Genomic DNA, 15,863 nt, shown 5'->3' on the forward strand with positions numbered 1-15,863 from the left:
CTTAGGTTTCTTTTGATATTACATAAACCTTTTTTGGTTTTACATAAAGTTTTTTTTATATTTTTAGTTTAATATTTTAATCTTGTTAGTGTTCAAAACTTTAAAAAGTTAAAATACGGTAAGTAGAGAAAGCATTGGCAGTTTTATAAATACAAACGTCTCGCATACGTGAAGTACTCTATCCTCACATATAAGCTTTCCGAAACGGCTCACACCTTTTAAAGCAAAGGACAGACTCATCTCCGATCTCTCCAAAAGGAAAAGGTAACACTTCATTCATTTATGCGATAATCATTGATAAAGAAAAGGACAAAATATGGGTTAATCACTTAACTGGATCCAAACTATAATGATTTCGAAAATACCTTTGATTTAGTTTTTGCTGTGTTCTCAAGTTTGGTTGGATTTCATCTTAAGGTGCTGCAAAACGTTTCAAGTAATATGATGTTAGTTTTAGCCATGAGGCATAATAACTTTGTATATCACAATTTCACAAACTCTATTTTGCTATTAAACACGGTTCTTGCTTTAAAGATATTTTGCTATTAAACATGGGGAGTTCGACCGATACCGGCATTCATATGAAAGTCGTGGTATGGTATCGACACTCGTAAACAGTTCCAAAACCACTAACCACTAATATAGGGACCAATGTTATTCGATGGAAATCGGTCTGGTTTGTCACTGCACTGTTACTATTGTTCGCTTCTATAAATCATAAATCAAGTACTTTCAATATAAACATCATTATCTTGTAATGCAAAACTAAATTAACTCAAATCAATAAACATCAAACAGGATTTATATAGCTGAATTAGGAGAAAGGAAGTTTGACTTTAATAGGTACTTGATCAACTACATTTTAAAAGAACCATAGCTTTTTGCAATAAAGAAAATACAAAAAAAATACTAAACATAAAAGAGTATTGACAGTATACAAAAAGAAGGTCTGCATAATGAATAATTACTTGCTTTCTTTATAATAAATATCATAGGATTAGGTGCTCCCAAATCTTGATAGGGCTGGCCGGTACCGGGATCTTCGGTGGTGGTCGGCTAGCATGCCGGAGATTGCGTCTCGACTAAGCAACTATTAAGATCATCTGTTAGTTGCACTAAGAAAGATAGTCTCTTAAGTTGGTTCTATAGTACTCCTTAATCCAATGAAGAAACTATATACATAGAAAAATATTAATGAGATCAACTCGAATGCAAAACCTATTATGGGGGAAAAAGTTTTTAACCATGGGCCATAACAAAACATTAAAAAACAATGATATATAAAATAACATTAAACGCATATAAACTCATGATACATGACAAGGTCATTCGAAAGGCAACTGAATTCCAACAAATCAACTTCATGAGTTTCGATGGTTACCTGTTACACTTGCAACCAACTACACATGCAAGAAACTAATAATTGTTGCTCATCAAAGGCCAATAGATTGTGTTTAGACATACATCAGATCTGGAAATCAGTGTACGCTTTGTATCATTATTATGTTATACTGTTTAGGTTTAATGCAACAGTTTTGTTGCTTTGCTGTGATTATTTTTTAAACTACTCTAATAGGTTTATCAAAACTCATCATGTGACAACCCGAAACCTAGAACCTTCGTTGTGTCTTGATGCGATATACTTGTACGTTATGTGATTAGTTGAATGATTAAACTTAATGATAACGTGAACTTTTATGTGCTTTGTTTTGTGTGCATTGTATGTATATATGTATGTGTGTTATTGTGAACCGAGAACCCGACACGAAACAACAAGGACCCGACTCGAGACCATGTGGTCTCGAGTGAACCATAACCATTAGGCCGGTTTGGGCCTTTGGCCGGTTGGGCCATTGGGCCGAAAACCCTTAGCCGAAACCCATAGGGTGCACACACTTGGAACTTTGACTATAAATACACTACCTTAGTTAGTGTTACCATTTTGTTGAACATTACAACACACACTCTCCTACTTCTCTCTCTCACCTAAACTCTAGAACACAAACACACTCCATCATTCTTGGATCTTTGGACTTGGATCGGCTCACACACACACCCGGTTGGAAGCTTTTCACACACCCTCGAAACCCATAACCGGTTAGTGTTCTTAATGCTTTGTTGAATGTTAGTGTGTTCATGTTATGTTTGTAAGATGAGATTATGTGACAATATGTTAAGATGAGTTATACATAATGTTTTGAAAAGAAATCGGTTCATGAATGTTTCTTGTTATTAGTTGAACTATACATAAATATTTGATGATGAAAATGGGTTCATTGTATGTTAAAAAGGGTGAATGATGATATTGGTTGCACTTGGATTAGATCCGAAAAGTTTGGGTGTTTATACTAAGAAAATCGGCTAATGAATATGTTTGTCAAGTAGGATGCATGCTAGTAAAATTGTATCTTGATAGTTGTTCATGATTTTGGGTGAATAAGTGGTTAATATGTTATGAACTTGTTGAATATGTGTTTGAATATGTGAAGAACACTTTGAATGATAGTTAAGAATGTGAAAACCCTTGTGATTTTGATCCATCTTTGACTAGTAACCTGATTAGGAAAACTGTTAGTGGAATGCTATTGGTAGTTTCCTGATTTGGGCCTGATTATAATGTACCATTAATCTGACCATATCTGCATCAACACGTGAACTTGACAACGACAGCTTACCGACTCGCAATCACCCGTTGCGACTCGCAACCACAGCGTTACAACTCGAGACTACGCGGTTGCGACTCGCAACCATAACAGGACAAGCCGAAACCACAGGTTACGAGTCCCGTTGCGACTCGAGACCTTAGCATGATGAACCGAGACTACGGTTGCGACACCGGTTGCGACTCGCAACCATCCATGATCAACACACAGCATGACTCGAGACCATGCTTGCGAGTCCGGTTGCGACTCACTTTTGGGCCTAAGTTAGTGGGCCGAATTTATGTGCTACTGTTGATGTGTTACTTGGGCCTGTTATCACAAGCCCAACTGTTTGGGCCTTACACTTAGACTGTGGATTGTGTTTGAATGTTAACTGTGAACTGTTACTGATTATACGTGATTGCCAAACGTACTGAACATTTGTGCACTACTTGGTTCGACTCTGATTATACGTGATAACCGTGATAGGACGTTATTGAATACTTGCGACTTGATTGACTTTCTGTGATTAACTGCCGAGCAAACCGAGGTGAGTTCACACCCTTTACAAAGCATGGGATTCCCTGGGTTGGGAACGGGGTTAAGGAACGTGGGTTCCTCGTCTACCTCGGGTAGGACGTCAGTGGTTCAGGAATGTGATTCCTCGTCCGGATGGACGGATAAACGTACTAGACTAAAACTCTATCACGAAGTCCCTCCTTTTTGTATCGACTAATCGCCGGGCCAATGGCGAGCGGGTCATTAGTTAGATAGCGCTATTTAGGTCTGACAAGCCTCACACCGTGCCGCAGAGGACGGACGTGAACTAATGGATCTGGGGCACGTCAATGATGATAGACATTGATGTTTTCAGGGCACATAAACATGACTACAGTCAGCAATCGATACGGTAACGAGTCTAGTATACACATGGGGTAGCCCCCACGGCTGGAGAGCCAGATGATGTACATGGGGTAGCCCCCACGGCCGGAGTGCCGGAGTAACTGGGAATGAACTGGTCACGTTTTTAAAACTATGGGGTAACCCCCACGGCAGGATGCCAGATAAAGTAAACTGTTTTCGAAAACAACTAAAACGAACGCCCACCCGTGAACTCACTCAACTAGTCGTTGACTCGTTACTACATGCTTTGCAGGACCATAGGTACTGAGCTGGAGCTTGCATGGAGGAGGATCGTTGTGGGACAGGGATTGCTACATGTTACGTTAAAACTTGAAAACTTTTGGAACTTATATTATAACTTTGAACTTATGCTTCCGCTTGCAACTTAACTTGTTTGTTTTGAAACACCAATTGTGATGGTTAAACTTTTATAACTACTTATATGCTTGTTCAGTATGATTGGTGGCTGGATCCTGGTCAGTCACGCCCTCGGAGCGGGCGTTATCCGCAGGTGGATTTTGGGGGTGTGACAGATTGGTATCAGAGCCATTGGTTATAGTGAACTTGGTTTTAATAAAGGAGAAACGTTTTTGTTAAAACCAGACTATAACCGGTATAGCGCTCGACGGTCCACAACGACACTTCGCTCCTCATGCAAGGCTCGACGTTCTAGGTAATATGATGTATGTATATTGCCTACTTGTTAGTTGCGTAGTACACTGCTCATGGTATGCTTGATTAGTATAGCTACTGTTGTTTGAACACGTGCGTGCTTACTCTGTCCTACTATCGTGCTTTCGCGAACCTCTCTCACACGTGTTACTCTTGTTATGAAGAACCATGTCTGGACGCGTTAACATGACACAAGCCCAGTTGACGGCTTTGATCAACGAACGAGTTGCCGCAGCGCTCGCAGCTGCACACGCAGGAGGTATATCCTGCAGTCCGAAATTGTTCTAGGATCATTTGGATCCTACTCTCGTGAACCAACCTTTGTGTTAATCTCTGTCTTTTCTTTCACCTACCTTAGGTCAGTATGCTCAGGCACCGGTGTGCACTTTTAAGACCTTTATGGACTGTCGACCCACGACTTTTAGCGGCACTGAAGGAGCAGTAGGTCTCCTACACTGGTTTGAGAAACTGGAGTCTGTGTTCGAAATGTGCGAATGCCCTGAAGCGCGCAGGGTGAAGTATGCTACTGGTACTCTCGAGGGTTTGGCCCTCACGTGGTGGAATGCTCAGGTGCAGATGTTAGGGTTGGTTGCTGCCAACGCCACCCCATGGGAAACTTTCAAGGAAATGATCAGGGAGGAATACTGCAGTCGTGACGACATTCACAAACTGGAAGATGAGTTCTACAATCTTAAGATGTCGGGGTCAGAAATTGAGGCATACACTAAGAGATCGCATGAGCTTGCTTTGTTGTGTCCTACTATGGTGGATCCTCCCTACAAGCGAATTGAACTCTATCTCAAGGGCTTGGTGCCAGAGATCCAAAGTCATGTGACTTCAGCGAGGTTGACTACTATCCAGCAGGTTGTACAGTTGGCTCACCGTCTCACTGACCAAGCGGTGGAGCAGAACAAGTTACCGAAGCGTATAGGTGCTGCAACTACTTCTGGTACTTCTAGTGGGGATAAACGGAAATGGGATGGAACTTCAAGCAGGGGTTCAACTTCAGTGCAAACTCAGTCTCAGCAGAGAAAGACGGACGATCACAAGAGCCCCAGTCAGCAGTCGTCTGGTGGTCAAAGTCATGGTGGATACAAGGGGAATCACCCCAAGTGCAATCGCTGCAGCCTACACCACAGTGGGCCATGCACCAGGGGCAACTGTCATCGATGCAACAAGCCTGGTCATGTTGCAAAGGATTGCAGAAGCGCATACCCCGTCAACCAGAATCGTCAGCAACCTCAGCAGAACCAGCGACAGCAGCAGGGTAACAACAAAGGGTGCTTTCAGTGTGGAGCTGAAGGCCACTTCAAGAAGGATTGTCCCCAACTGAACCAGAACAACAACAATCAGGGGAATGGTAACAATGGGAACAACAACAACAATGGTGCTAGGGGACGTGTGTTCGTGATTGGTCAAGGTGAAGCAAGGAATGATCCCAACGTGGTGACGGGTAAGTTCCTTCTCGACGACTTTTATGTTACAGTCTTATTTGATTCGGGTGCCGATACTAGCTATGTGTCACTAGAAGTTAGTAAGATGCTTAAGCGTATTCCTACACCCCTGAGCGACAAGCACACCGTAGAGCTAGCTAATGGTAAGAGTTTGGAAGCCTCGCACGTAGTCAAGGGTTGCCAGCTTATTCTCGCTAATCAGACCTTCGCTATCGATCTTATTCCTATTGTCTTGGGTAGTTTCGACGTTGTCATTGGGATGGATTGGTTATCCCAACACCGAGCAGAGATTCTTTGCAACGAGAAGATCGTTCGTATTCCTGGTTTAGGTAGTGAACCTCTCATGATTCGTGGCGACAAGAGAAGTGCTGTTGAGAACATCATCTCTCTTCTTAAGGCTCAGAAATGCTTACGAAAGGGCCACACTGCGATTTTGGCTTTAGTTACTGATACCACAGAAAAGGAGAAGAAGTTAGAAGATTTTCCCGTTGTACGCGACTATCCTGAGGTATTCCCTGAGGAATTACCTGGTCTTCCGCCCCATCGCCAAGTCGAGTTTCAGATTGATTTAGCTCCTGGAGCCGCGCCTGTAGCCCGTGCACCTTATCGTTTAGCGCCATCAGAGTTGGAAGAACTCTCCACGCAACTACAAGAACTCTTGGATAAGGGTTTTATTCGTCCTAGCTCATCGCCTTGGGGAGCTCCAGTACTTTTTGTGAAAAAGAAGGATGGTACCTTCAGAATGTGTATCGACTATCGCGAACTCAACAAGGTGACTGTGAAGAATCGTTATCCTCTACCGCGTATTGACGACTTGTTCGACCAGTTGCAGGGGTCGAGCTACTATTCGAAGATCGATTTGAGATCGGGATATCACCAGCTGAGAGTTCGGGAAGAGGATGTCTCTAAGACGGCTTTTAGGACTCGATATGGGCACTATGAGTTTCTGGTCATGCCGTTTGGGCTGACGAACGCACCGGCAGTTTTTATGGATTTGATGAATCGAGTGTGCAAACCGTACCTGGACAAGTTTGTTATAGTCTTCATCGACGACATCCTGATCTATTCTAAGAGTAAAGAAGAGCACGAACAGCATCTACGACTTATTTTGGAACTCCTTCGGAAGGAACAGCTTTACGCAAAATTCTCGAAATGCGACTTCTGGCTTCGTGAAGTCCATTTCCTAGGGCATGTGGTGAACAAGGATGGGATTCACGTTGATCCATCCAAAGTGGAATCTATTAAGAACTGGCCTGCGCCTCGCACACCAAAGGAAATTCGCCAATTTTTGGGATTGGCAGGATATTACAGGAGATTCATTAAGGATTTTTCTAAGATCGCGCAGCCTCTCACCTTACTAACGCAGAAAGGCGTTGTTTATCATTGGGGAAATGCACAAGAGTTAGCTTTTCAGCATCTAAAGGATAGACTTTGCAGTGCACCTATCCTTTCACTGCCAGAAGGCACAGACGATTTTGTGGTTTACTGTGATGCATCAATTCAAGGTCTTGGTTGTGTATTGATGCAACGAGATAAAGTCATAGCTTACGCCTCACGACAACTTAAAGTTCACGAGAAGAACTACACGACACATGATTTAGAGCTGGGAGCGGTTGTTTTCGCACTTAAGTTATGGCGGCATTACCTTTACGGAACCAAGTGCGCCATCTACACCGACCACAGAAGTTTAGAACACATATTCAAACAGAAGGAACTGAATATGCGGCAGCGACGATGGGTCGAGCTGCTGAATGATTACGAGTGCTCTATCAGGTATCACCCAGGCAAGGCCAATGTAGTGGCGGACGCCCTGAGTCGAAAGGACACTACGCCTAAGCGTGTAAGAGCTTTACAACTCACGATACATTCTAGTCTACCTTCGCAAATACGAGCTGCTCAGATAGAAGCACTGAAACCAGAAAACGTTAGAGCAGAAGCTCTACGCGGGTCAAGGCAACGCTTAGAACAGAAGGAAGACGGTGCTTATTATGTAACAGGACGCATTTGGGTCCCGCACTATGGCGATTTACGGGAACTTGTGATGGATGAAGCGCACAAATCTCGCTACTCGGTACACCCTGGTTCGGACAAGATGTACCACGATATTAAAACTACGTATTGGTGGCCTAGCATGAAGGCCCACATAGCAACTTACGTCAGCAAGTGTTTGACTTGTGCGCGAGTCAAGACAGAATATCAGAAACCTTCAGGCCTACTTCAGCAACCAGAGATACCACAATGGAAATGGGAGCAAATTTCCATGGATTTCGTTACTGGCCTACCTAGATCCCAGCGCGGAAACGATACTATCTGGGTGATCGTGGATCGACTCACGAAATCCGCACATTTCTTGGCAATCAAGGAGACGGATAAGTTCTCCACTCTGGCGGAAATATACCTCAAGGAAGTTGTTTCGAGGCACGGGGTGCCCACTTCTATTATCTCTGATCGAGATGCACGTTTTACTTCGGAACTGTGGCAGGCAATGCACAAGTCTTTTGGCTCACGTCTAGATATGAGCACAGCGTATCACCCACAGACGGACGGGCAGTCCGAGCGAACTATTCAGACCTTAGAAGACATGCTTCGTGCATGTGTAATCGACTTTGGCAACAGCTGGGAAAGGCATCTGCCACTCGTGGAATTCTCGTATAATAACAGCTACCACACCAGCATTAAAGCTGCTCCGTTTGAGGCATTGTACGGACGTAAATGCCGGTCACCCCTCTGTTGGGCAGAGGTGGGGGATAGTCAGATCACTGGTCCAGAACATGTGGTAGACACTACTGAGCGGATTGCTCAAATACGACAACGCATGGCGGCCGCTCGTGACCGTCAGAAGGCATACGCCGATAAGGGCAGGAAACCACTTGAGCTCCAGGTTGGGGAGCGGGTATTACTCAAAGTTTCACCCTGGAAGGGTGTGGTTCGTTTTGGTAAACGAGGGAAACTCAACCCACGGTACGTTGGACCTTTTGAGATTCTTGAGAAAATAGGCAAGGTGGCCTACCGACTGAAATTACCAACAGAACTCGGTGCAGTTCACAACGTTTTCCATGTGTCGAATCTGAAGAAGTGTCTGTCAGATGAGACGCACGTAGTTCCTCTGAAGGAACTTACGATCGACGAACAGTTGAAATTCGTCGAAGAACCTGTCGAGATCACGGACCGGGATGTTAAGGTCCTCAAGAACACTAGAATACCTCTTGTTCGAGTTCGTTGGAACTCACGTCGCGGCCCAGAGATTACCTGGGAGCGCGAAGATCGGATGAAACAAAAGTATCCCCAACTGTTTGAGAACAGTACAAACGCTACTGAGGCTGAAGCTACGGAATTTCGGGACGAAATTCCAGATCAACGGGGGGTGGATGTGACACCCCAGGATAACCGGGAAAACCTTGCAACCTAACTAGCTTCCTCAGTGAGTGCCGTCAAATTTCGGGACGAAATTTCTTTCAACTTGGGGATGATGTGACAACCCGAAACCTAGAACCTTCGTTGTGTCTTGATGCGATATACTTGTACGTTATGTGATTAGTTGAATGATTAAACTTAATGATAACGTGAACTTTTATGTGCTTTGTTTTGTGTGCATTGTATGTATATATGTATGTGTGTTATTGTGAACCGAGAACCCGACACGAAACAACAAGGACCCGACTCGAGACCATGTGGTCTCGAGTGAACCATAACCATTAGGCCGGTTTGGGCCTTTGGCCGGTTGGGCCATTGGGCCGAAAACCCTTAGCCGAAACCCATAGGGTGCACACACTTGGAACTTTGACTATAAATACACTACCTTAGTTAGTGTTACCATTTTGTTGAACATTACAACACACACTCTCCTACTTCTCTCTCTCACCTAAACTCTAGAACACAAACACACTCCATCATTCTTGGATCTTTGGACTTGGATCGGCTCACACACACACCCGGTTGGAAGCTTTTCACACACCCTCGAAACCCATAACCGGTTAGTGTTCTTAATGCTTTGTTGAATGTTAGTGTGTTCATGTTATGTTTGTAAGATGAGATTATGTGACAATATGTTAAGATGAGTTATACATAATGTTTTGAAAAGAAATCGGTTCATGAATGTTTCTTGTTATTAGTTGAACTATACATAAATATTTGATGATGAAAATGGGTTCATTGTATGTTAAAAAGGGTGAATGATGATATTGGTTGCACTTGGATTAGATCCGAAAAGTTTGGGTGTTTATACTAAGAAAATCGGCTAATGAATATGTTTGTCAAGTAGGATGCATGCTAGTAAAATTGTATCTTGATAGTTGTTCATGATTTTGGGTGAATAAGTGGTTAATATGTTATGAACTTGTTGAATATGTGTTTGAATATGTGAAGAACACTTTGAATGATAGTTAAGAATGTGAAAACCCTTGTGATTTTGATCCATCTTTGACTAGTAACCTGATTAGGAAAACTGTTAGTGGAATGCTATTGGTAGTTTCCTGATTTGGGCCTGATTATAATGTACCATTAATCTGACCATATCTGCATCAACACGTGAACTTGACAACGACAGCTTACCGACTCGCAATCACCCGTTGCGACTCGCAACCACAGCGTTACAACTCGAGACTACGCGGTTGCGACTCGCAACCATAACAGGACAAGCCGAAACCACAGGTTACGAGTCCCGTTGCGACTCGAGACCTTAGCATGATGAACCGAGACTACGGTTGCGACACCGGTTGCGACTCGCAACCATCCATGATCAACACACAGCATGACTCGAGACCATGCTTGCGAGTCCGGTTGCGACTCACTTTTGGGCCTAAGTTAGTGGGCCGAATTTATGTGCTACTGTTGATGTGTTACTTGGGCCTGTTATCACAAGCCCAACTGTTTGGGCCTTACACTTAGACTGTGGATTGTGTTTGAATGTTAACTGTGAACTGTTACTGATTATACGTGATTGCCAAACGTACTGAACATTTGTGCACTACTTGGTTCGACTCTGATTATACGTGATAACCGTGATAGGACGTTATTGAATACTTGCGACTTGATTGACTTTCTGTGATTAACTGCCGAGCAAACCGAGGTGAGTTCACACCCTTTACAAAGCATGGGATTCCCTGGGTTGGGAACGGGGTTAAGGAACGTGGGTTCCTCGTCTACCTCGGGTAGGACGTCAGTGGTTCAGGAATGTGATTCCTCGTCCGGATGGACGGATAAACGTACTAGACTAAAACTCTATCACGAAGTCCCTCCTTTTTGTATCGACTAATCGCCGGGCCAATGGCGAGCGGGTCATTAGTTAGATAGCGCTATTTAGGTCTGACAAGCCTCACACCGTGCCGCAGAGGACGGGCGTGAACTAATGGATCTGGGGCACGTCAATGATGATAGACATTGATGTTTTCAGGGCACATAAACATGACTACAGTCAGCAATCGATACGGTAACGAGTCTAGTATACACATGGGGTAGCCCCCACGGCTGGAGAGCCAGATGATGTACATGGGGTAGCCCCCACGGCCGGAGTGCCGGAGTAACTGGGAATGAACTGGTCACGTTTTTAAAACTATGGGGTAACCCCCACGGCAGGATGCCAGATAAAGTAAACTGTTTTCGAAAACAACTAAAACGAACGCCCACCCGTGAACTCACTCAACTAGTCGTTGACTCGTTACTACATGCTTTGCAGGACCATAGGTACTGAGCTGGAGCTTGCATGGAGGAGGATCGTTGTGGGACAGGGATTGCTACATGTTACGTTAAAACTTGAAAACTTTTGGAACTTATATTATAACTTTGAACTTATGCTTCCGCTTGCAACTTAACTTGTTTGTTTTGAAACACCAATTGTGATGGTTAAACTTTTATAACTACTTATATGCTTGTTCAGTATGATTGGTGGCTGGATCCTGGTCAGTCACGCCCTCGGAGCGGGCGTTATCCGCAGGTGGATTTTGGGGGTGTGACACATCAGCCTGTTAAAAATGTCTCAGTTGACCCTTGTAAGAACCCCGTTCAAAAAAATTTATCATTCGACATGTTTAAAAACACTGACCCGCTTGAGCCATTTAATATAAACCAAGGTGTTGATTTTGTGGTTTTTAATGGCAAACACTAACATCATTAACACAGTGGTTTCAAACACTGTTTAACCTAACAGTGGTTTCAAAACACTGTTTTAGCCCAAAAGTTGTTTCAAAGCTAGCATTTCATATATTAAACCTTGATTATATTATATTAATCCACTAAAATATTATTTATAAATGGCAAATATTTTTTCCTATCCTTTTTTTCGCTTCTGAATTATGATAACAAACCTATATTATGCATATAACAGTCGATTTTATTGGTAAAGTCATTTAGAAGGTATTTTGAATTTTGACAAATTTCAAACAGATTTCACCTATTTGACCCGTTATAGTGTACCCAAAATAATTTAACCTGTGTGTATACAAACGGGTCAAAATGCGGCATTTATTACATGATGGCCCAATTAAGAAGAAGAGTTACCATGAGAATAGTGGGAGCCATATGGCTGTTGAGCTGGAGGGTATGGCTGAGGGGGATAAGGAGCTGCCAGTGGTGGGTATACGGGCGGCATAGGATAAGCTCCGGTGGAGACAGGTGGATAAATCATGGAGGAAGATTGCAGCGGTGCAGAGTACATAGACACATGTGGTGCAATTGCTGATGGCAAATAACTGTTTGCATGTGGATAAATCAATCGTACCTCGCCACCATGCCTGCCATTTTTAGTATGCAACGGCCAAGAGCTATCGTCGTATCCCTCAGAACCGTACTCATAGAAGAAGAAACAACCAAATTTGTAGCTTATTAGATTTGATCAATCGTATTCTTGTTTTCTGTACACATCGCCAGAATATTAATGATTAAAAGCATGTACCTTGCTAACACTGCTTCTTTCCCTTGCTCGGGCGCACAGGTCTCACCCTGTCATAAATAAAAAACTACAGTTTACTACATTAGAGCTGCAACATATTCATATGATAAATGAATTGAGAACCAGAGGCAATATGTGTTAAGTTGTAAATGCCAAAAAGAATATGACAGAACATGTAACTCTATTGAGCAGCTCTAATCAGGTATCTTTCAATCAATTTCTGCAGATTCAGGAAATAATCAATTAGTTAAATTACATGAGGATATGCAGAACTTGCAGCCTTGCAAGTGGACATGCAAAAAGATCATCTTTAGTGTGCAAAAACTCTAAAAAAAATTAATTATGACAGAATCCAGAGTGGTGGTAACGGTAAGAACATAATTTGAATGAGAACTGAGTTTACCTCAGATCTAGATATTCCCATCACATTTGTTGGTGCTGTCACAAATGCAGTATCATCCGTATCTTGAGTTCAAATCCGCCATATTAACCACTTTTCTGAGTTTACCTCAGATCCATATGTTCCCTATCTTTAGATTTGTCACCACCTCTTGTCAGACACACCCTTGTTTCCTCCTGCTTCCACATCAGTCACAACCTATAAAACAATAAAAAAGATGTACATGAGAGAAACTGGCTTATGTCAACATCAAATAGCAAGAGGGAGAAAAGATAATCTCTTATATTTATTTCTGATTTTTTTTGCACCCTATATAATACTCGAACATACCCTATACGGCTATACCCGATACCAGATTTTTTTATCCCAATTATGATTTTTTCAAGTATAATTTTATGTTTATTTTAAATTTTATATTTAAAAAGTCTAGTAATGCATATTATAAAGCAAATAATTTGTACTTAACTTGTTTATTGTAATTTATTTTAAATATTTTTACAAAGTACAAATAAAATCTAATTATTAAACGAAATTATTGTGTAAAATAATAATATAGATTAAAAAAAAAACGGGTACTAATACCCGATTATGCTTGAACCCTACCCATACCTGAATCCTACATGGTTTCTCTCAAAACCTGATCATGCCCGGAACCGGATATAAAACAACCCAATTTGTGCACCTCTAGTTTCAAGTATTGATATTTACACCGCCTCCACCAATCACACTCCCTGTGTTTTCAGTTGGCAAACTAACCAAAGTGAACATTAGTAAACGAATTTTGGAGATGTTAAACCCCATTCAGCAAGGTCCACTTCACCTAAAAGAAAACCAAATGTTTGATAATAATTATATCCATGTACACCATATGCATTGAACTGAATAAAAGGCCAGTTACAAAGTATGAACCTGTGTTCCTGAATTAAATTAATGATTAAAAAAAATATTAAAACGACAAAAGTATTCCACCTCCATTTAACATCTTGGGTACAGCAAATCTATCTGAACATAGAAGCAAGCAAGCTACCACCCCCGATAGCATTCAGCTTCAAAATGCTTATGATATTTAAAAATGCATATGAAAATGTGTGTATTCATTAGAAATGGATACATAAAACTTGGATCCATTTACATATCAAAACACATTTGAAACCAGAATGAACAAATCCATCTACATTATTTCATTTTGGTAGCATTTATATATTACCCAAAATCAAGTTGATTCTTCTAAATTTTTATTTTTAAAAACCATCAGGTTTCAATAAAAGATTAAAAAACACTTGAAACCTGTAGTACATCATCATATATATACCTACATCTTCCTAAAAATGCACTCACATCATTCAACACAAACACAATGAGGTAAACATGACAAACACAGTCCTTAACTTGCTAAATGGTTATCTGACCTAATAATATGACAAACCTTCGATTCGAAACAACAATCAAACGCCGATTCCAAACTGCTCCGGCCTCTTCTCAAACAACAGATTCACAGCCTTCTCGTGGATTACAAGAAACAATAGAATCGTAAATTGAAGTTGAATACCGACGGAAACCCTAGAACCCAAATACAAACAGAAAACCAAACAAAATTTCAATTTCAGTGAAACAAAAGAAAATTAGGGTTTAAGAGTTTAAGGAATTTTATAAAATATGCATGAACAATGTTGTTACCTAATGATGAACATCAAAGATTATTGAAGGTGAGGTCTAGTCTCTCCAACTTCTTGAATTCAACCAAACACGAAACCTAGAACAAATATTCAGGAAACCCTAAGAATAAAAGTAAACAAAAAATGCAACAAAAGGTAAATTAACAAATACGGTGGTGCTGATTGAAGCTGTTTACAACATGAATTTTGAAAGGGAAGATCCACCACAAAAATACATGAATTTTGAAAGGGAAGATCCACCACAAAAATACATGAATTTCGAAAGGGAAGATCCAGATCGGAATCGGAATCTGAACAGCATGAACCGTGAGGGAAGATCCAGATGGCGAATAAGGCGAATGCCTGAACAACATGAACCGTGAAGGAAGATCGAGATCTCGGAATCTTTGAGAGAGAGAAAGAGAGAAAGAGAGGAAGAGGGATTTGAAATTTGAAATGAGATTTTGAGATCTGGGATTTGAATTTTGAAAGAGAAGTAGACCGTGCTTACGAATCCAAACTCGAAATGGAATTGATCTGTATGATACAGAGAAGGAGAGAAGAAGAAGAAGGCAAGGAAAGGGAAAGAAGACTGTTGTCTCACTGCTTATTTTGGACGGTTCCATTGACTTGCAGGAAGAGAGAGGAGGGAGAAAGCCAATTTGTCTGCACTTATTAATGGTCTTTTGACCTTTCGCAATTGTTTAAAAAAAGAAATAATCGAAAAAATAAGGAATGGACATGTGGCCTAGAAGAAGCCTGGGATTGACATGTAGGAGAGAAGGAGAAAGGATGGCTTGTGGTGTTGACATGTGTATTGGTTGAATGTGGGGGTGCCAAGTGGCAGAACCTTGTTCTTTTATTAGATATAGAGATATCAACAAAAAAAGATCAGCGACATAATAGGGTCGAGGGTTCGAACCCGTTACCTCAGTGGTTGAGTAAACAACTTCTGCCACTACACCATGATGGCATATTATTTTGTTTTGGATTTTGTTTTGATTTAACCACTCATTAAATCAGTCATAATCTTCATTTTATATAAACTAACAGAACCCAACACAAACCCACATTCATACGTGGTTGATTATGACATCGGTTGAAAACCTTTTGACATAACATAAGTGGGTTATTATGGAATTAACAGAAACCAAATTGGGAATAAAAAAAATATACCGAAACGTGGACGGAGTGGCAATTTCCGGTTGTCTTCTCGATCTCCGGCGAAGTCGGTTTCCGGCGAGGATGTAG

The 15,863-nt window shown here is 41.6% G+C and overlaps 1 protein-coding gene across 21 annotated transcripts; it reads right to left on the minus strand.

The window, feature by feature from the left end:
* Positions 1–820: 820 nt before the first annotated feature.
* LOC118482278 (glycine-rich protein A3-like) lies at positions 821–15,313 on the minus strand. 21 transcript variants are annotated; one of them, XR_004868179.1, is made up of 8 exons: positions 14,813–15,313; positions 14,635–14,710; positions 14,384–14,517; positions 13,567–13,777; positions 12,961–13,155; positions 12,738–12,777; positions 12,167–12,607; positions 821–1,172 (listed from the first exon to the last, which is right to left on the minus strand). XR_004868179.1 is itself a non-coding variant. In XM_035977991.1 (7 exons), exons 4-7 carry the CDS (start codon positions 12,979–12,981, stop codon positions 1,156–1,158), a joined length of 369 nt encoding a protein of 122 aa, XP_035833884.1. In that variant the 5' UTR covers positions 12,982–13,155; positions 13,567–13,777; positions 14,384–14,517; positions 15,124–15,275; the 3' UTR covers positions 821–1,155. The 21 variants fall into 21 exon arrangements, 3 of the variants coding, with proteins under 3 accessions (XP_035833884.1, XP_035833883.1, XP_035833885.1); XR_004868192.1 differs by having other exon boundaries at positions 13,714–13,777; positions 15,217–15,303; XR_004868186.1 differs by having other exon boundaries at positions 15,217–15,303.
* Positions 15,314–15,863: the final 550 nt, after the last annotated feature.

This window comes from Helianthus annuus, chromosome 9 (genome assembly GCF_002127325.2).
Source record: "Helianthus annuus cultivar XRQ/B chromosome 9, HanXRQr2.0-SUNRISE, whole genome shotgun sequence".
Taxonomy (NCBI): domain Eukaryota; kingdom Viridiplantae; phylum Streptophyta; class Magnoliopsida; order Asterales; family Asteraceae; genus Helianthus; species Helianthus annuus.